Source organism: Capra hircus, chromosome 16 (assembly GCF_001704415.2).
Source record: "Capra hircus breed San Clemente chromosome 16, ASM170441v1, whole genome shotgun sequence".
Taxonomy (NCBI): Eukaryota; Metazoa; Chordata; class Mammalia; order Artiodactyla; family Bovidae; genus Capra; species Capra hircus.
This window is the reverse complement of record NC_030823.1, coordinates 64,614,786-64,635,132: the sequence shown is the minus strand read 5'-3', so window position 1 is coordinate 64,635,132 and position 20,347 is coordinate 64,614,786. Positions and strand designations below refer to the sequence as shown.

The 20,347-nt window shown below is 40.6% G+C and overlaps 1 protein-coding gene across 1 annotated transcript in view; it reads left to right on the top strand.

The window, feature by feature from the left end:
* Window positions 3,942-20,347, top strand: part of FAM129A (family with sequence similarity 129 member A) — a 174,819-nt gene continuing 158,413 nt past the window's right edge. The window contains exon 1 of the mRNA XM_018060719.1: window positions 3,942-4,141. Coding sequence (XP_017916208.1) covers window positions 4,087-4,141 — 55 coding nt within the window. The 5' untranslated portion in view covers window positions 3,942-4,086. The remainder of the gene's footprint in view (window positions 4,142-20,347) is intronic.

Sequence of the window (20,347 nt, the reverse complement as noted above, 5' to 3'; positions counted from 1 at the left end):
GGAGAGTGAAAAAGTCGGTTAAAAACTCAACATTCACAAAATTAAGATTATGGCATCTGGTCCCATCACCTCATGACAAATAGACTGGGAAACAATGACAGACTTTATTTTGGGGGGCTCCAAAATCACTGCAGATGGTGTCTGTAGCCATGAAATTAAAAAATGCTTGTTCCTTGGAAGAAAAGCTGTGACCAACCTAGACACCACATTAAAAAGCAGAAACATTACTTTGCCAAGAAAAGTCAATCTGTCAAAGCTATGACTTTACCAGTAGTCGTATGCATGTGAGAGTTGGACTATACAGAAAGCTGAGTGCCAAAGAATTGATGCTTTTGAACTGTGGTGTTGGAGAAGACTCTTGAGAGTCCCTTGGACTGCAAGGAGATCCAACCAGTCCATCCTAAAGGAAATCAGTCCTGAATATTCATTAGAAGGACTGATGCTGAAGCTGAAACTCCCAATACTTGGGTCACCTGATGCGGGGAGCTGACTCATTTGAAAAGACCTTGATGCTGGGAAAGATTGAAGGTGGGAGGAGAATGGGACGACAGAGGATGAGATGGTTGGACGGCATCACTGAGTTGATGGGCATGAGTTTGAGCAAGCTCTGGGAGTTGGTGATAGACAGGGAAGCCTGGCGTGCTGCAGTCCATGGGGTCTCAAAGAGTGAGAGAACTGAACTGAACTACTGAAGCAAAATGTATTTAATATGCAGTGTGTGTTACAGTATATTGGTCAAATGAGAATGTGACAAACAAGAGGTTCATAATTCTATGACATGCAAAGGAATCCCAAAACATACATACATTTTCAAGGTGCGAGATGTCTATTAAACTAATTGTTCCTTAAAAAAAAAAAGATACTTTGAGTGAATTATATCTCAATAAAGATGTTAAAAAGGTAACCATTTTTAGTATGTGAAATTTACTTGAAAGAAATGATCTTTAAGAGTATTTTAAGCCCCCAAATATTGATGCAGTACAAAAACTAACATTTCAAAGGAAATTTCCTAAACTAGCTGATTTGAATCACATGAAATTGAATCTGGTTCAAAAAGCTATCAAATTGCTTGGAGACTCATTTTTAGTGTGTGATTAATAAAATGATTCCCACTTAGGATTTGCAAATATTAAATACTATGACTAAAATAATGAATTCCTTAATTTTTTTCTGTAAACTGATTAGGGAAAAAGAGCTTTATTTGTTTTGGGAAAAAAGGGAACAGAAGTTCTTGCTTAATATAACATCAATGATTTTCAAGGTCCAATTAAAATCTACTTTCTCTAGAAAATTGCCTCTCTGACCACTGTTGTCCTTACTAATAATAAAAATCCTAATTTCCATTTACTGAACACTTACTGTGTTCCTAGGGATAGGTTAAGTGCTTCACAAACCCAATAAAATTTAATTTTGTCTACACTATGAGGTAAGTGTTACTAACTCTGTTTAACAAATAAGGAGACTAAGACAGGTAAGTTAAGAAACTTGACCCGGTCACATGTTCAGGTCAGGTTCCAGGCTGGAACTGCCTGGTTATAAATCTTAATAACTACACCATACAAAATCCTTCTGTGTACCTTGTTCATTTTGTGAATGCTACAAATGAGCAAAGAATGATAAATCAGTATAATCAGTCTTTTCTCAGTGTATTCCCAAACAAGAGGTGACAAGCTAAAACTACTCTGACAGGAGATCCAAACTAGTTCTCTTTAATAAGAATAACAGCATTCTGAGGTATAATTATATAAATTTGTATAATGAAAGGAATTACTTTTCTGAGAAGAATGATATGATATGATACACTTACTGTGTATCATATGATACATTTAAAGTGTATTGTATGATACCCTTAATACTGAGAGCTGACTAGAATATTGAGAAAAGAGTTGAAGACTGAATCGGTCAAATCACTGAATAGCTGGAAATGCTCTTGATCCACTGAGATCACAGCTTCCAGTGATTGCAGATTCTTATATTTTATATCTCATTCCTTCACTTATTCAAGAGTTATCTACTGAGCACCTGCTATGTGCTAGGTGCTGTTCTAGGCATCGAACATACTATCAGAGAACATAAAAATCCCTGCCCTTAAGAAAGGAAAAACAGCAACAACAGCATCAACAAAGACAGTCTCTGACCTCATGGAATTTCCATTTCAGTGGGGAAAGCCAGAAAGAAACATGTCAGATGATGCTGGTTGATATGAATAGGGGAAGAGGCAGAGGGATGAAGCCCGGTGTTTAAACAGGGGGTTAAGGAAAGCATCTCTGATATATTAGGATCTAAGTAGAGATTGAATGAAGTGAGACAGTTGGAAGGGAAGCCATGCGAATTATCTGAGGGAAGAGAAAGCTGGGTGAAGAGCGAGCATGTGCAAAAAAGGCCCTGAGCTTGGTGTGCCCTAGCAGAGCAAAAAGGCCAGTAGGGCTGGAAGGGGAGGGAGAGTGGGTGGTAGGTGAGGGCAGAGAGGAAGTCGGGGCTTGTGTCAGTGACAGACTTTGTGGCTTTTCTCTGAAGGAGACAGGCCAGTTAGGAGGCATGTGTAATTATCCAGGTGAGAAATGATGGGGTTGATAGCTGTGGAGAGGATGAGAAATGGTTGGACACTGGATTTATTTTGGAAGTCGATTTGAAAGGATTTACCGACGAACTGGAACTGGAACGTAAGATGTGAGAGACTGGGGGTGAGGTATGAGAAATCTTTGCGTTAGAATGCTAGATAAGTAACTTTGGAGAGAAAAATGTCCCCCTCAGGCCTGGTTCTTGTGTGAACAGATCGTTTGACCTTGAAGGTTAAGTCAGCAGGAGTCACTAAAATCTGACTGCTAAGAATAGGGAGAGATGAGTGGTGACCCTTCTGCCAAGCTGGTTCTTGTCTGGGAGGAGCTGCCAAGCTAAACAGTGCTTGTGGGAAAAGAACAAGTGCCCTTTCTAATGAACTATTTCTAGTTTGTCAAGGAAAGGAAGGGAATCTAAAGCTCCAACAGCAGATTTTGATCAAATCTCAAGAAGTTGCTGGACTGTGAGCCTATTGTAGGATCCAAACTTAGGTTTTCTCTATTTTTTTTTTTTTAATTTCTCTCTTTTTTCCCTTCATCCTCCACTCCCTCCTTGGCTCAACTTCTTTTTTAAAAATTTTTATTGGCCATATAGTTGATTTACAATGTTGTGTTAGTTTCAGGTGTACAATAAAGTGTATCAGTTTTGCAGGTACATGTATTCACTATTGTTTATAGGTTCTGTTCTCACATAGAGCACTGAGGAGAGTTCCCTGTGCTATACAGTAGGTTCTTGTTAGTTACCTTTTAAGTACGTAGTCGTGTGTGTGTGTGTCAGTGCCAATCTGCCAACCCCCTCCCCCATCCATCTGCTGTGTGTGTGTGTGTGTGTGTGTGTGTGTGTGTGTGTGTGAGTGAAAGTCGCTCAGTTGTGTCTGACTCTTTGCAGCCCCATGGACTGTACAGTCCATGGAATTCTCCCCTGGATCCATCCCCTGAAAGGATCCATCCCCTATCCCCTGGTGACCTTAAGTTTGTTGACTTCATTTGGGATTCTACTTCTGTTTTGTAAATACGTCCATATAAACCCTTTAAATTGAATTAGCTGCCTCCTAGATTTTGCATGTCTAACAAGTTCTTAGGTGATGCTCCAGAATTGTTGCTTCTGGTACCGAAGAGCAGGGCGTGCAAAGCAAGGGGCCCTTGACCTCCACGTCCTGAGAGGTGAGGAGGGAGGTTCCACCTTCAGAGGTGTCCGGTCACCAGGGAAACTGTCCTCTGACCCCAAGGTGAAAATAAGAAGCCAGCGAAGAGAAGAAAAGTCCTTCCAGACCCGACATCCCCTCGAGCTCACCAGTGGAGCGAGGGCGGGAAGACAGCTCCGGGCCGGCCCACAGATCCTTAGAGGGCGCGGACCCGGAGGAGGCGCCCCGGCAGGCCGCGCCTCTCGGAGGAAGTTTGCCCTTTAATTGCAGAGCCCGGATCGCCGTCGCACCAACTTCCAGGAGCTGGCAGCGGGCGCCGACGGGAGTGTCCGTCTTTCCCGCCCGGGCAGCCGCGGCGCTCCGCATCCTCCGGCACCGTCACCATGGGCGGCTCGGCCTCCAGCCAGCTGGACGAGAGCAAGTGCGCCTACATCCGAGGTACGCCCGCCGGGGGCTTCCCGGGAGCGCGACGGGTCCGCCCGGAGCCTGGGGCCAGGCTGGGCGCCCGGGCACAGGTCCGGGAGCGGGTAACTCGCGCGGTACCCGCCGCGCTCCCGCCCTCCACGGCCGGCTCAAGAGCTGCGGGCGCGCGGATGACCCGGGCGCACAGCCCCTCCCCAGCCAGGCGGGTCCCCCAGCCAGGCGGGTCCCCGCGCCGGAGGGCAGCTCGCCGGAGCGCCCAGGTCGGGGTGGGGTGCGCGGGTCCAGGGCGCATAGGCTCGGGATGCTTCGGACGCGCCGCCGGACGGTTGGGAAACGCAGGTGCCGGCTGCGGAGAGGGGGACCACCCCCCTTGTTTCCGCCACACTGCGGTCTTCCGTGTCAGTTCTGCACACCCCAACCCCCGCCCCCCGCGCAGCAACACCTCGCCCCCCTGTACCTGGCGTGGCACACAGTTCTGAGCCCTTTGTGAACTTGCCGAAAAGAGAACAGGGGGGATACCCCTCACTTCTAGAGATTTCCCTGGGGATTCCCGGCCTCTTGCGCTGAATTCCCCTCCTGGTGATATTGGCCGGGTTTTGCAAAAGGCAGCGTCGGCCACAGCTTCACTTGAGCTTCATAATGTCACTTGCGGGATGGTTTCATCAGAGGCAGCGAGCCAGTTTCATTCCCCGCCCAGGTTGTTCCCTTCCCGGAGGGGAGGCGAGGGGCGAGGGGCAAGGGCGGCGGGCAGGCAAAAGAGGAACACGCGTGTTGTGTAACCGTGACTGAAGTTGTAGACGGAGAGAAACTCACTTGAGCGACTTTCAGGGAAACAGTGATACAGTAGAATGTGAGGCAGAAGAAAATAAAACCCAAACTGAGCTGAAACTGCAGGAAATCATGACTCTTTATCTCCTGGGTGAAATTGGCCTCTTTCTCTTCCCTCCCCCACAAACCTTGCCCACCGCCACTACCCAACAGTTGGTTAGCTCGTGAATTTGTTTTTCTGGCTTTAGAAATACCTGCTAAACTAGTATTATACTCTAGGTTTTATCCTAATTCTGTTTAAAAAAAAATTAAGTTCTTTCTGATAACCTCTTTCTGGCCCCTGAACCATTTCCTAAGAGGGAAGGATTTAGTTAGTATGCTTATTCCGTATTTGCTTGCAGTTACCACAACATTGAAAACCGCTTAAAACGGATATCAAATCAGGGCACGTGAGAGCAATTTAATTGATTTTCCAGACTTCTGCTCTGCTGCTTTCAGAGGTGGATGATCACCAACAGCCCATACTGTCAGGGAGCAAAACTTGGTCAAGTATTCCTTTGCTGTTTATTTAACATGCGGGAAAAGATGGGTGATTTATTTATATTAGAAAAAAAAAAGCTAAACTAAGTGTGCCTTAGTCTTAAAATTTGGCTACAGGCTTATTGTTGATATCAGTGTGTAGGGGACTGAAAGAACAATGTAATAGAACATTGTGAGAAGGGGCTTGCATTTAGTTATTAGCAAAATAGGTTTATGGCGTTTATTTTATAACACCGTATTTCACTGAAAAGCTTAGAAACACATAAAGTTGTAGCATGGCCATCTATAGCAATCATTGGAAGTCCAGCCATATGAGGGGTTAACTTGCTTGAAGAAGACTTCATGGTTACCACGGTTATTGTTGCTGATGCTAGCATTGTACTCATGTGATAAGAAAATGTGTTACCTTTTTCATTCTGAAATCAAATTATTACACATACAAAAATATGAGATAGCTCGTGCACAGGAAGGATTGGTAATAAATGTGTTCTGAATGTATTAAAACTATAACAGATGCGTGACGGTCATTACATCCTCTGGTCTTGTTTGTTCTCTTACATCTCCTCATTATTTGTTTGGGAGGGCACTTTCAAAATATGTAGGGGTGGAGGCAAGAGAAGAGTTAAAGTTGAATACCTCCAGAGAAAATGAGAAGTCTCCTCATTCGAGAATACTGGTCTTGCCAAAAAGAGAAAACAGCACTGGAAAAATGCATGGTGTTGTGAATTGTTAGTGCATGAGCAAAAGAAGGTCATGAGGCTGTGATTTCCTGACAGTTTTGAAGCCCCAGATCCCTGAAAAAAAACCATAACCCTGTCTTCACTGCTTTGCCCATCCTTTAGCCCATAAATATTCTCAAGGTTTGATTTAATCATAAGCAGAACAATTGAAAATATGACGGTAAAGTTTAAACACAATTTTATGACCTGTTTCTCATAAAGTAGCTGCCAGTGAAATAGTATGGATTTGAAAGCTCCTGTAGCTGAGACAATAACTTTCCTTCAAGCTTAATAAACTTTGCCAACATGGAGGATAACTAGTCAATACATTTGCAGTGAATTTTGTGAACTTAATCTTGTACGTGTTGAGAGCAGCTGTATTTTAGTAGGCTGATGATTCTGAATCAGCACTAGCTTTTCAGCAAATCATTTAACAGCTGCCATTTCGTTTGTGTGCCTCAAAACTTTGTGTTAATAGTGATCTCTGTCACACAGATATTTCAAAAGTAATTTATTTCTTAGGATTTAGTCAATCTCTAGGTAAAGGGATGTCAGAGGTGTTAAAGGTGTTACTTTGTCTCTAAAGATGTTAGTTTTGAAAATTACTGATTGGCTCATGTTTCTTAAGGACAGAATACATTTTGAGGATAGTGTCTCTAAGTCTTTGAGTAACGTCTCTTGATAAAATGATGCTATTCATAAATAATACTAAGATCAATTTGTAATCACATGGGTGATATCATCTGTTAACCTTCAGAAATGCTTTTTAGTAGTGACCTAAATGGGTTTTTCTTTAAGGAAAAAGAAAGCTCATATAATGCAGGCATCAGTGATCATTTTAGGGCACTTTTTTCTTTTACTGGCTTGTTTTCTTTTCCTTTCAAACTTTTGGTATGCCTAAAAGTGAACTACCGCTCCAAAAACAGTGTTTTCCTGTTAAGGCAATAATTTTGTTTCCTTAAAAAAATTGCTGTTGAATTGTTAATGAATCAAAAGAAAACAAACTTGAAAACTCTCCCACATATGTCCCGTGGAGGGCCAGAAAGTCACTGGAAATTCAGTACTGTAGCTGAGAACTGAAGGCTACATGGGTTCTTGGTGGGGGAGGGCACTTCCAGGCCTGGCAGCAGCAGATAGTCAGGAAAACTGACTTATTATTGCGTCGTCAGCCACACTGAACCTGTAAAGTGGCTTCTTCTGAAATGCTCATAAAGGATCTGATGCTTATAAAGTAAGAAGTGAGTTTCAACTTAAAAACAACATGTATTTCTCTCAGGGAAATTTTCTCCTATTTATACCATAAGGGCTAACTCAGCTGAAATGGGAAATACACGCTGATTGTAGTGTCTGGAATGAATGGACACTAGGAAGTCTGTGGTCTATGCAACCTAGATTTGTAGTTACTAGTCTACACATTTGCTTTTTCTTCACTTGTAATTTGTTGGTAGGAGATGGGTATAAGAACTGGTCTGATCTTAGAGACCAGTTTATCTCTAGTAATAGTACAGCTGACCCTTGAACAACATGAAGGTTAAGGGTGCAGATCCTCTATGCTGTTGAAAATCTGCGTATAACTTAGAGTAGGTCCTTAATAACTGCGGTTCCTCACTGAGTGTGGATCCACATCCCTAGATTCAGTGAACTGTGGATCGTGTAGAGCTATAATATTTACTATTGAAAAAAGTAGGTGGACCCACAGAGTTCAAACCTGTGTTGTTCAAAGGTCAACTGTATGGAACTTTAGGATACAGAACGTGGTAGACACCATTAGGTGCCACCCCAACATCCTTTCCCCATTCCTCTTCAATAACAGAACCCCGCTTTTGTTGGGGTACTGAACCTCTGTGCAGCCCTCTGTTTCAGAGAGGTTAGCCCCACTTATGGCTTCTGAGAGATGGGTGCTGATGGGTCCCTGCCTATCATTCTGTGTCTTCTTGTCAGTGACTGCAGTTGACCCTTGTACAACACGGGTTTGAACTCATGGGTAAGATTTGTTTTCCATAGTAAATGCTACAGTACTCCGTGATTCACAGTTGGTTGAATCTGACCATGTGGAACCAGAGGTATGGAGGAACTGCTGATACCAAGGAATGCATATATGGAGGGCCAACTGTGTGGAAGGTGGGCACCCCTCACACCCATTCCCCCCCACCACCATGATATTCAAGGGTCAGCTGTGTACAAAGCATGGGATTGTGATGAAATCTGGCCACTGAGACTTGAAGGGAACTTTGCCAGCTGCTTCTAAGAAAATTTTCTTCCCTTTTCAAAAGGGGACAGAGGGAAGAGATACATCCTTCCTCCTCTTCTTTTGGATTTTGTTGCATCTGAAATATGATGCCTAGAACTGCTGTTTGTGTCTTGAGGAGCAGGAAGGGAGCTAGCTTAAGACAGAGGGGACACGTGGAGCTGTGCCAGGCCAAGGCAGCCTCAGAGAGGAGAAGTTGGAGCCCAGCAAACCTCACTGACTGCCTGCCCTACTTTTGGGTACTTCTTGTTATGAAAGATACAAGTTGGGCTGGTAGAGACTGCTAGTTATCCCCTAACATAATATTCTCTTGCTTTTTAAAATGGTGGAAGCTCCAAGTATTAGCTGGCCACATGAACTCCTAGAATAAAGACACCTAGTTGGCGTCTGCTTTACAACTAGATAGGGTCATGTAGCTGAGTTCTGGCTAATGGGATGTAGGTAGGAAGTATTGTATGTGATCCCCAGAAAGGGGGATCTTAAAAGTAGAGGGCGTGCCTTTCTTTCTGTTGTCCTCCATACTGCTGGCTAGATTGTGAACATGACTGGAGAAGCCATCTTGGACTATGGGGTGTTCTTTAAGAAGGAATTCATGCAAAGTGAAGTGGACAAAAGGAGCCCAGGTCCTGAGGATTTCATGTAGTAGAACTTCCATACCAGCCTTGGACTACTTACCTCTGGACCATAATAAGAAAGAGAGAAACTTCTGTCTTACTTAAACTGGTGTTCCCTGTGCTATTAGTGTTATTCCCAGTCAAACTCTTTCTAAGTATAGCACCTTCCTAGATCCTCTGTGAGAAAAAATAATCCAAATAGAGTAGGAAGTAGGTAAGAATTATAGCATGAGAATTTGTCTCAGTCCTAATTTGTAGAAATGAATGAGTTTGCCTAAGAAGTGAGGAATTGCAGTGCCTCAGGTGGAAATAGCAGGGATGGGAGCAAAGGAGAGGACCCAGTATAAATAATGCAAAAATGTGTATTGATTATATACATCTAAATTATATCTTAATTTTAAAAATACCAATCTACTAATGAAGCAACTGAACTGAATGAAGCTAGCAGGAGTTTTGCATTAAGAAAACTATTGCAGATTGGGAATTTCTGGTGGCAACGATTACTTTCTGCCACCTTTAGTCTTTGTGAATGGAAATCAAGACTTTAAGAAATTTAATGTGAATTAAGTTTCTTAATCTAAGAAATCTCATTAAAAATAAGGACACTTGGCTCAGACAAACTGTTTTCTGCTGTACTTGTGGAAGAAAGAGTGGTCTTGCCTCTTGAATCCCAATTCACGCTTTGATGAATTCATAGAGTGAAATGCTAAATCAAGATCTGGTCTTGATGAAACACATTTTTCTCCTGTGGACATTTGCTACGAGAGAACCACTTCCTCAAGAGGGCTTTAGTAATAGAAACTCCCAGAATAACGATAATGATTTTAAAATTTTATTTATTTATTTTTTGTAATAGTAATTCCTATGATGACCATAGTGATTTTCATTTATTTATCTTGCTGTGGACTATTGAACTGATTATGGTTTTACTCTGTTATTCTTTGGGATTATTATCTGAACTGGATTCCCAGGTAAGAAGTACAATAGCAGGAGCACAATTTGTGACAGTAGTTTCTAATTCAATCAAAGTAAATGGACTGTGAAAGCTTTACAGAATATTTTATGTGCTGTATGGCAGTGAAATTTGATCCCTTAACCAGAAATTTTATTTTATTTTCTTTTGTCAGTGAAGCTAGCTAACACCATTTTAAGAAAAAAGATACCTACAACAATTTGCCTTGTGAAATGGAAAATGAAGTCAGAGGTGAGGATAATAATGAAAAGGAAGACAAGAGAACAAAAGAGCACAATTCATCTGCTATGATCTGTTTTAAAGCACTTTAGTAAAATGTGACACGAGGGCTAAAATTCTAACAGTTCCAAACTAAAACACACACACACACACAACCCCAAATGTAATACACATTTTCTCCTTTGAAGCTGGAAAACTCATTTTAAAAAGAGACGAGCAAGTTGCTGCCAGTAAGAAAATGCAAGCCAGTTTATAAAAGTGCCTCTTTTTTTTGCACTATATGTTTTTTTCTCACAGGAGTGAAGAGAAGATTTATATATGAAAGAAATTAATTCGTTTTTACAAATTGCAAGATCTAAGATCCAAAGAAGTTTATATTTCTCTGCTTGATGTGTTTGGATGTTGCTGTGGATAGATTAGAATAAATCAAAAGTTTTAAACTAGGAGCCTTGAGTGCTTTTTTAAAAGTCCATAGTCTAAAAATAAATAAATAAAAAGTCCACAGTCCAAAGAAATTTTGGAAGAAGAGTAAAGTTCTCTCTGCCAAACCATGGGGATTTTTTTCTTTTTCTTAAAACCATTTTTATTTAAAAATAAAACATAGGCTCCAAAACCATGTAAACAAATGCATAGCTTAGTACATCATGATAAGGTGAATATCCTGTAGCCATCACCCAGGTTAAGAAATGGAAAGAGCTTCAGTAGCCATCCCAGAAGCCTCCCCTCTGTAATCTCCAAAAAAAAAAAAAAACTATTCCCAGAGATTGTTGTTCAACCCTCCTGTTGGTCTCACCAGCAGGGTCCTGAATTTTAAAATGCTAGGTCAGTATGTAAAATAGACAGCTAGTGGGAAGCTGCTGTATAACACAGAGAGCCCAGCCTGGTGCTCTGTGATGACCTAGAGGGACAGGATGGGGTGGGGAGGAGGGAGGCTCCAGAGTGAGGGGATATATATGTATAGTTATGACTGATTCATGTTGTTGTACAGCAGAAACCAATACGTGACTCTGTAAAGCAATTATCTTCAAATTAAAAAAAAAAATGAAGTCATTCCCCATGGTCAGATTCTCCATCCTAATTACAGCTGCCTCATGGATTGACAGCTGACTGTTGACAGCACAGTTCCTTCAACAGAAGAAAAATCAAGGTTGATTTTTGAGGAGGGTAGACAAATTTTTTTTTTTTTTAATTTACGTACCTCATCTGAGAGACAAACGAATAGATCTCATGATTGAAAATACTATTTAAAAGTTTCCAAATTGTGGAACAGAGAATCATTCTCCTTTATGGTCTAAGGATATATTCTGCCCCTAGTGCCAAATAAAATTGAATAGAACTAGCTAGTTTTTCTTTACTAAAAAAATAAAGTGCTAGGTCACAGTTTGTAAGAAAGCAAAGACCAGAGCTTTTTTTGGCTTAGCCTTGGAACAGCACAGTATTACTCTGCCATATTCTATTGGTTAAAGCAAATCTCGGGGCCAGTTCGGATGTAGAGGAAGGAACTCCATAAAGTCATGAATACCATGAGTTGTGATTCCTCAGGGGCTGCCAATATAACAAACGACCACACTAGTCATCCAAGATTGTATAGTAATGACTTCCTGACATTTCATATAGTTTTATCACCCAACAATGTATTTTTAAACACTATAGTTTAGTCTTGCCCATTATAAAAATCTCTCCTGTGGTCATGTATGGATGTGAGAGTTGGACTGTGAAGAAGGCTGAGCGCCGAAGAATTGATGCTTTTGAACTGTGGTATTGGAGAAGACTCTTGAGAGTCCCTTGGACTGCAAGGAGATCCAACCAGTCCATTCTGTAGGAGATCAACCCTGGGATTTCTTTAGAAGGAATGATGCTAAAGCTGAAGCTCCAGTACTTTGGCCACCTCATGAGAAGAGTTGACTCATTGGAAAAGACTCTGATGCTGGGAGGGATTGGGGGCAGGAGGAGAAGGGGACGACAGAGGATGAGATGGCTGGATGGCATCATGGCATCACGGACTCGATGGACGTGAGTCTGAGTGAACTCCGGGAGATGGTGATGGACAGGGAGGCCTGGTGTGCTGCGATTCATGGGGTCGCAGAGAGTCAGACACGACTGAGCGACTGAACTGAACTGAACTGAAGTTTACTTTAATCTGCAGGTTTCCCTCACGTCTCTAATTTTTACTTGCAAATAATGTATTGACAGATCTGGACTATTGTACATGTACTTTTCCCACAGTCTGGAAATTGTTCATGGCGCCGTTCCATACATTTCTCCTATATTTTCTGCAAATTGACAGAGGGATATTGAGATGTGATCAGGTTGAGAATTAATACTTTTGTCAAGGCTGTAGGTGGTGCTGTGTTCTTCATTTGGAGGCACCTAACATTTGGCTGTCTCTTATGGTGATGTTAGCAGACTCAGCTGGTAAAGAATCCGCCTGCAATGCAGGAGACTCTGGTTCGACTCTTGGGTTGGGAAGATCTGCTGGAGAAGGGAAAGGCTACCCACTCCAGTATTCTTGGACTTCCCTTGTGGTTCAGCGGGTAAAGAATCTACCCGCAATGCAGGAGACCTGTGTTTGATCCCTGGGTTGGGAAGATCCCCTGGAGAAGGGAAAGGCTACCCCCTGCAGTATTCTGGCCTAGAGAATTCCATGGACTGCATAGTCCGCGGGGTCACAAAGAGTCGAACACGACTGAGTCACTTTCATTTTCACTTAGCAGTTATTGATGCTCATTGCTGAGACCCATTAATATCTCTGGGATTGAAGAATGGTGATATTCTAATTATGTAATTTTGTTTTCATTTGTTGGCTTGACCAATTTTATGTAGTGCTACTTTTCTTATTTACTATTTGGTGACCTCATATGATAGTTCACATAGGAAAGGCAGAATAAAAAACTTTACCCTTTCATTTTATTTAACAGTTTTCAAAATAATTTTGGGTTTCCTATCATCCTCTGAAGATTATTAATTAATTTGAAAAATATTATGAACTCATGAGCTTGTTGTAATTCTTATCCTTACTGAAAATTCTTATCCTTATTGAAAATTCCCATCACTGGCAATGAAAGCCTTTTCAGGTTGGCTCCTGAGTCCTTTTGAAATTACCCTCCTAGTGTTTGATAGCTTTCTTGTCTTCTGGTAGGTCAAAATGTTCTTGGTTCATCATGTTTATTTCCTATCCCATACTTGCAATAGGCAATGTCTAAAAGAATCCCTGATTTCTCTTAGTGGAAAACGGTATTTAAGAAGACAGTTTTTGGGCCTACAGAGGCCAACTAGGTTGGCTGTTGTTTCTGGACCATTTTAATAGAACTATGAAAAAAAATTTGTATCTCCCTACATTATATTTTTGTCTCCTTTTTCTTGGTTCTCAAAGTCACAATAGATAATGGAATTAAATACCTTCAAATTCTACATTATCCCACTTAATACATGCAACTGTATGAGACAATAATGTGACTATTACCACCATCAACTATGATTGCAGAAAACTGTTGAACAAACTGTTTTACGAATTAGTAGGGAGGCACAAGAGGGAGGTGATAGATGTATAATTATGGCTGATTTGCGTTGTTGTATGGCAGAAACCAACACAACATTGTAAAGCAATTTTTCTCCAATTAAAAAATAAATTGAAAAGAATTAGTAACAAAAGTTATATACGTGCCATCACAATTCTCCAATTTTATTTTATTATTTTGCTGTGTCAGAACATATAACCATTACATTATATTCTTTTTTCTTATTTACTTCTTGTTTTCCAAGTAAATGTTACTTAATTCATCACTCCTTATGCTGATGTCTGTTTGGTATTTGAAGCTCATTATCTAGTAGATTTCTCAAGTAGAGCTCATTGGAACATAAAGAAGCATGAAGATAGGACTAATTTAGTGGCTCCGTGATATCATCAAAAGTCAGCTATTTTTGTCTTTCTGCTCTCTGTGGGTTAGCACTCCTACTGTTGAAAGATGACTAGAGTAGCGAAAGATACCACATTCTTAAGTAAATCAATGTCCCAGAGGCTGAGAATAGGACTATCTATTCTTTTAGTCGCTTTATAAGAGCAAACTTTCTCCAGCTTCCCGTAGCAGACTTCCCTTGATATGTGACCCACTGATCAGAACTGGGTCACGCATTCTTTCCTAAGCCATCACTGGCAATAGTATGGAATTATCATGATTTTGATAGAGTAATCCAGAATCACCCCTGGCTGGGGCCAGGCCCTATCTTCTCTGAACCCTGTGGCTATAGCGACACCTGAACAAAATCAGGCTCACTTGGCAAGGAAGAAGCATGAATGGCTATTATGTGGTAAGTAAACAACATTACAAGTTTTGATAAATGTTATGAATGGAATAGAAAGTGTAGTGAGATTGGAAAACTGATGGTAGGGCAAGGAGATGAGATACTCTGAAGATACAGTGCTCAGCAGGATAAGGAAGAATATTTTGAGCATAGAAAACAGTGTATAGAAAGGGAAGGAGAAAAAGAAACTTGAACAAACTGAAGAAAGCCTGGCATGGGTGGAGTGTAGTGAGCAAGTGAGAGAGTGTTTGGTGGAGGGGGTCCTCATAGCACTCATTACCAACCAACATTTTAATAAAATGTGTTTGTTAGTTTTTTAATGCCTGCCTATCACCGACTTTCACCTTCATGAGAACAGGGTCTTTGTTTTGAGAGATCAGTGTCTGATACATGGTTTGTTACCAATAAATATTTGCTTAATAAATGAATGAAAGGAGAAAAAAATTTAAACTATAGTGGATACCCTAAAAAATAAGAGAAGTATTGAGTTTGGAAAACAAGTACAGGTTGCAAGGCAATGCAAGAAATGACGATAGTAGAATAAGAAATATCTCTTGGAAATTAAAAATCTAATGATCAAGAAATTCAGAAATCCAGTTGTTGCTTTGGAAAACAAAGTTGAGAAAGTTTTGCAAAAATAGAACAAAAAGATCAAAAGATAGGAAATAGAAGAGGCAATGTTAAAAAATATTTAAAAATTAAAGAGTCAATTAAAAAATTTCAGTGTCTGACTCTGAAGTTCTCAGAAATAGAGAACAAAGAAAATGCAGAGGAGAAAATGAGCAGAGAAGTAATATAAGACCATTTTCTAGAACAGACGATCATGTGTATCTGATTTTATAGAGTCAAACAGTTCCTGGAGGTCATCCAGATCTAGAAATAGTTTACATCCCCATCATCCCAAATAGAAGGACATTAGAAAAACAACAATAGCAACAAAATGTAAGAGAAAGATCTTGTAATGCATAGAGCATTGTGTGGGGTCCTCAGTATTGTGTGTGTGTGTGTGTGTTTTATTCGCTTAGTTGTGTCCCCCGTAGACTATAGCCTGCCAGGATCCTCTGCCCATGGGAATTCTCCAGGCAAGAATACTGGAGTGGGTTGCCATTTCCTTCTCCAAGCCCTAAGTAGGAGTGAACAGAAATTAACTTTAAGCTCTAACACTGGTCTGAACCTGCTCTAATTAAAAAAAAAAAAAATGTGAAAGCAAACCTCAGAAGGATCAAACTGATCCTGAGTAACTTAACTGCATGCCTGAACAAAGTCCAATATTTCCTGATAGGAATACAGTAAAATATATATTCAACAATGTAAAATTCACAATACCCAACATCTGATAAAAAATTACCAGGCAAATGAAAAAACAGGAAAAGATCATAACTCAAAGGGAAAAAATTATCAATAGAAACAGATTTAGGAATTACAGACATGATGAAATCAGCAGACAATGGTGTTAAGACAGTTTTTTTTAATAAATATGTTCCATGTGCTAAAGTAGAGGAAAATAACACAATGAGGAGAGAAATAGAACACAGAAATAATTCTTGTCTCTAGGAAAGAGCAATATGAATACTGCATTTTTGGGTCTGTTGGAACAGCTGTTGGACAATGTAGTTGTACTACCTGCTACCAACATTCTCAGTAGGTTTGGGAGAAGAGTGGAGCAGATCTTCATGAAGAATTGCTGAGATGGGGCTGGTCTGGGGCCAGGACAGATGAGCAGGATTGACTGAGAAATGAAACTGTGGATGTTCTTTCAAAAAGGCCATTGTTAGTGGCAGTCTTGTACCATTACCTTGGGGGTTCATAGAGAACAACTCACAGTTTCTAGGACTAGCTTAAGGATTCATAAGTTTTCCCAATTTGGATTGAAGATGCTTGTTTTTAAGATTATTTCCTACGTAGGTCATGCTGAGTGAGTTAGATAGGTATGTCTGAATAATTCGTCTGTGCTCAGTTGCTTCATTTGTGTCCGATTCTTTGCAGCTCCACGACTGTAGCCTCTGTCCATGGGATTCTCCAGGCAAGAATGCTGGAGTGGGTTGCCATTGCCTCCTCCAGGGGATCTTCCCGACCCAGGGATCAAATCTGCATCTCCTGGGTCTCCTGCCTTGCAGGTGGATTCTTTTACTGCAGAACCACCGGGGAAGCCTGAATAATGGTCTAAACAAAACAGACATAGTTAGAATAAAGGTAAATTTCACTCACAACATTAATAATATTGTACAATATCTGGAGTAAGTGATCACACTAGTCAATCCTGAAGGAAATTGGTCCTGAATATTCATTGGAAGGACTGATACTGAAGCTGAAGCTTCAATACTTTGGCCACTTGATGAGAAGAACTGACTCTTGGAAAAGATCCTGATGCTGGGAAAGATTAAAGGCAGGAGAAGGGGACAGACAGAGGATGAGATGGTTGGATGACATCACCAACTTGATGGACATGAGTTTGAGCAAGCTCTGGGAGTTGGTGATGGACAGGGAAACCTGGTGTGCTACAGTCTACAGGGTCACAAAGAATGGGACATGATTGAGGGACTGAATTGAATATCTAGAGTATAAATATTTCCAACTGTTTCATTATAAAGAGGGATTAAATTAGTAACATTAATTGAAATGTACTCAGTGGTAAAGAATCTGCCTGCCAATGCAGGAGTTGCGGGTTTGATCCCTAGCTCGGGAAGATCCCTTGGAGAAGGAAATGGCAACCCACTCCAGTAATTTTGCCTGGGAGAGCCCATGGACAGAGGAGCCTGGCAGGCTACAGTCTAGGGAGACGCAAAGAGTTGGACATGACTGAGCGACTAACCAACAGCAACAATTTAGATTTAAAACAGCTAAGAATTCTGGAGCATAAGTAAGACCTGTGCATTCAATTGGGATATTAATTCTTAACTAAAAATGATAACTCCTGGCCTGAGGAGTGATAATAATGATAACAGCAACATTAAACACTAACATGTATTGAGTGCCTACTCTTTGACAGGCAGGTGAATTTCTCAGAGGATAAGCAACAGAATATCAAATGTTCTTCCAGAAACTGCAGTCCTGGTCCACATAGCTTTTTCTTGTCCACAAAGTGCCTTTCTGATGAAAAGGAGCATCAGCTTGATAAGATTTGAACAGTGAGTTATTCACTTTATTCATTTATAGTTTTATTTTTATTTAGTTGCCTATTTTTGATTGTGCTCGGTCTTCATTGCTGTGCGGACTTTATTCTGGTTGTGGTGATAGGGGGCTACTCCCTGGCTATGGTGCACGGACTTATTGTGGCAGCTTCTCTGGTTGCAGAGCGGGGGCTCCAGGACTCTTGGGCTTCAGCAGTGGTGGTACTTAGGCTCAGTAGTTAATGGCTCCCAGGCTCTAGAGCACAGGCTCAGTGATCATGGCACACGGGCTTAGTTACTCTTCAGCAAGTGGGATCTTCCTGGACCAGGGATTGAACCCATGTCTCCTTCACTGGCCAGTGGCTTCTACCACCAAGCCGCCAAGGAAGCCCAACTTACTTATTTTAAAATGAGATTGAAACATTTACTAAACCCTTGATTCCATATCTTAATTCTAAATGATTTGATTGTATTTTGAAGTGAATATTTTCAGTAGATGAGATTTTAAGTAGCTTAATCCAGGAAGTAAAATTTGTCTGCATGTTAGCAAACATAATAGGGAATTTATAAATAAGTGAAAGCAGGCATAGTAGGTCATTTTAACTTTAATAAAATGGTACCTTTAAACAACTTCTCCATTATAAAATAGGATAAATTTGGAAAATAAGACACAAAAGACTCATAAAGGAAGATTTTAAATTAGAAAAACAAGCATGATAATCTCCTAAGGATTTGCGGAGTCCGAGGCTGGATTCTCTGTGCATTTTGGGTCTGATAACTGGCTGTGCTCCGTTTCTCATGTGGGGACAGCAGCAATGCTCAGTGAAATAAAAGGAGTTCAGACATGAAGTTCATATAATTCTGGGATTCCCCTGTCCTACTGTCAATTTGTTTTTAATATCAGAAATAGTATCAGGCTTTCCCAGAGTAAATAATTGGCTTTCAGACACTGCTGCATAATACCTATCTCACACATTTGTTCTGTAGACTAATTAATGTTTCAGAGTGTTTAAACACAATGCCTCTACAGAAGCAATGGCATTATAATTTGTTGGGACACTCTAGTATTTTAATTAGTACTAATTAGATTCTTTTCAACAGCTTGTGGAATGTACAAATTGCTGCACCTAAGGTAGTCTGCTTTATTTATTCGTTATGAAAAAGTCAGACTTGATGGTTTAAATAGGAGCCTTCAAGCAATTATTCTCAAGATTCTGCATACATCCTTCCCCTCCAGCCAGGGGATGTCAATAGCAAGACACTTTTCTAGGAACTGTTATGGGGAGAGCAGTTCCAACGACAGGCCGGGAGTCAGTTCACACTGGCTGCAAGCCCACGTCTGGGCAGCCCTTCTAATTCAGAGTTCAATGCTATTGTATTGGTAGTTGAAAATCAGCCATGGTAGGTCTTTTTTTTTTTTTTTTTTTGAGACTCAGTTTACCAGCACATCATTGCCAGTGCCCGTCTCTTCAGGGCATGGAATCTGGTTGCAGTTGTAACCAACTGGCATTGGCCTGAAGCCACGTTTCAGTTGTACACTACAGTAGGCTAATTGCTGAGTTCTCCTCACATATCAGTGACTTGACGTGATAATGATTTATTTCTCACTCATTACACAATCCAATATGATTCAGTGTGGGATAGAGAAGGGAGTTAGGGTCATTCAAGGACCCAGACTCTCTCCCTTTAGTGCATTGTCCCATGGAGCCTTTTGGCAGTCTGTTGAAATCTGTGGACCTCCTTCTCATAGTAACATTTTTAAATTAAAAAAAAAATACATAGGGTTACAAGGGAAACCAATTTTATTGAAACACAGATATCAAAATATATTAAAAACCTGTGACATAATAATATATGTGCTTATTTATTAATGCATTCAATGAAAAGGTCCCGTGGAGGGTCTGACAACCACTGTCACATTGATGAAGTGCTGTTGTACGATGTGCAGTTAATGAAATGTGCCAGGAAGAATGTGTGATCTCTGGTGAGGGTGAGGTCACAAGCTCTGTTAAATTCTGCTGTGGTTTGCCTACATTCATAATTGAAGGAAATGATGAATTCGAGTTGGAAGTTAATAAAAGTAAAGATGTTATTTCCCCCCATTCCGCTTTTGGACTCCCTGAATTCTATCCGAAGATCCCATAAAGATCCATAGACCTCAGATTAGGAACCCCTGATCTAGTGACTCCTCTATTCTTAGGACCACAGAGACCTTAACTAAACACACTGCATATGTCTGTATATAAGAGAAAAGAGACAGTGTTGAATTAGGGGCAGACATTTTCTTGACTAGGCCTGGAGGTGGCATACATCATTTCTGTCCAACCCTTGAATTTCCATGTGACACGCCTTCCTTCTGTATCCTTCCATTTGGCAATTACCATAAAAAGTCTTATCACTTTGTTGATCATCTCTTCCCTAACATCTCCTTAATATGTTGACCCTAAGGTTTTAATGAATAGTTTTTCTACTTTAAATGTAATCTCACTTTGAAGGTAAGCTATATCTTTAGGTAAGAAAAATTCAAGGCCTCTAAACTTGATTATTGACTACTTGAAATACCTCTAATCCAAATAAAGATATGATGGAGGTATAAAATATGTATCAAGTTTTGAAGATTTAGTAGAAAAAGGAAATAATGTAAAATATCTCATTAATATTATTTAATAGCAATTACACATTGAAGTAATATGATTTTGATCCTGTTGGATTAAATACATATGTAAAT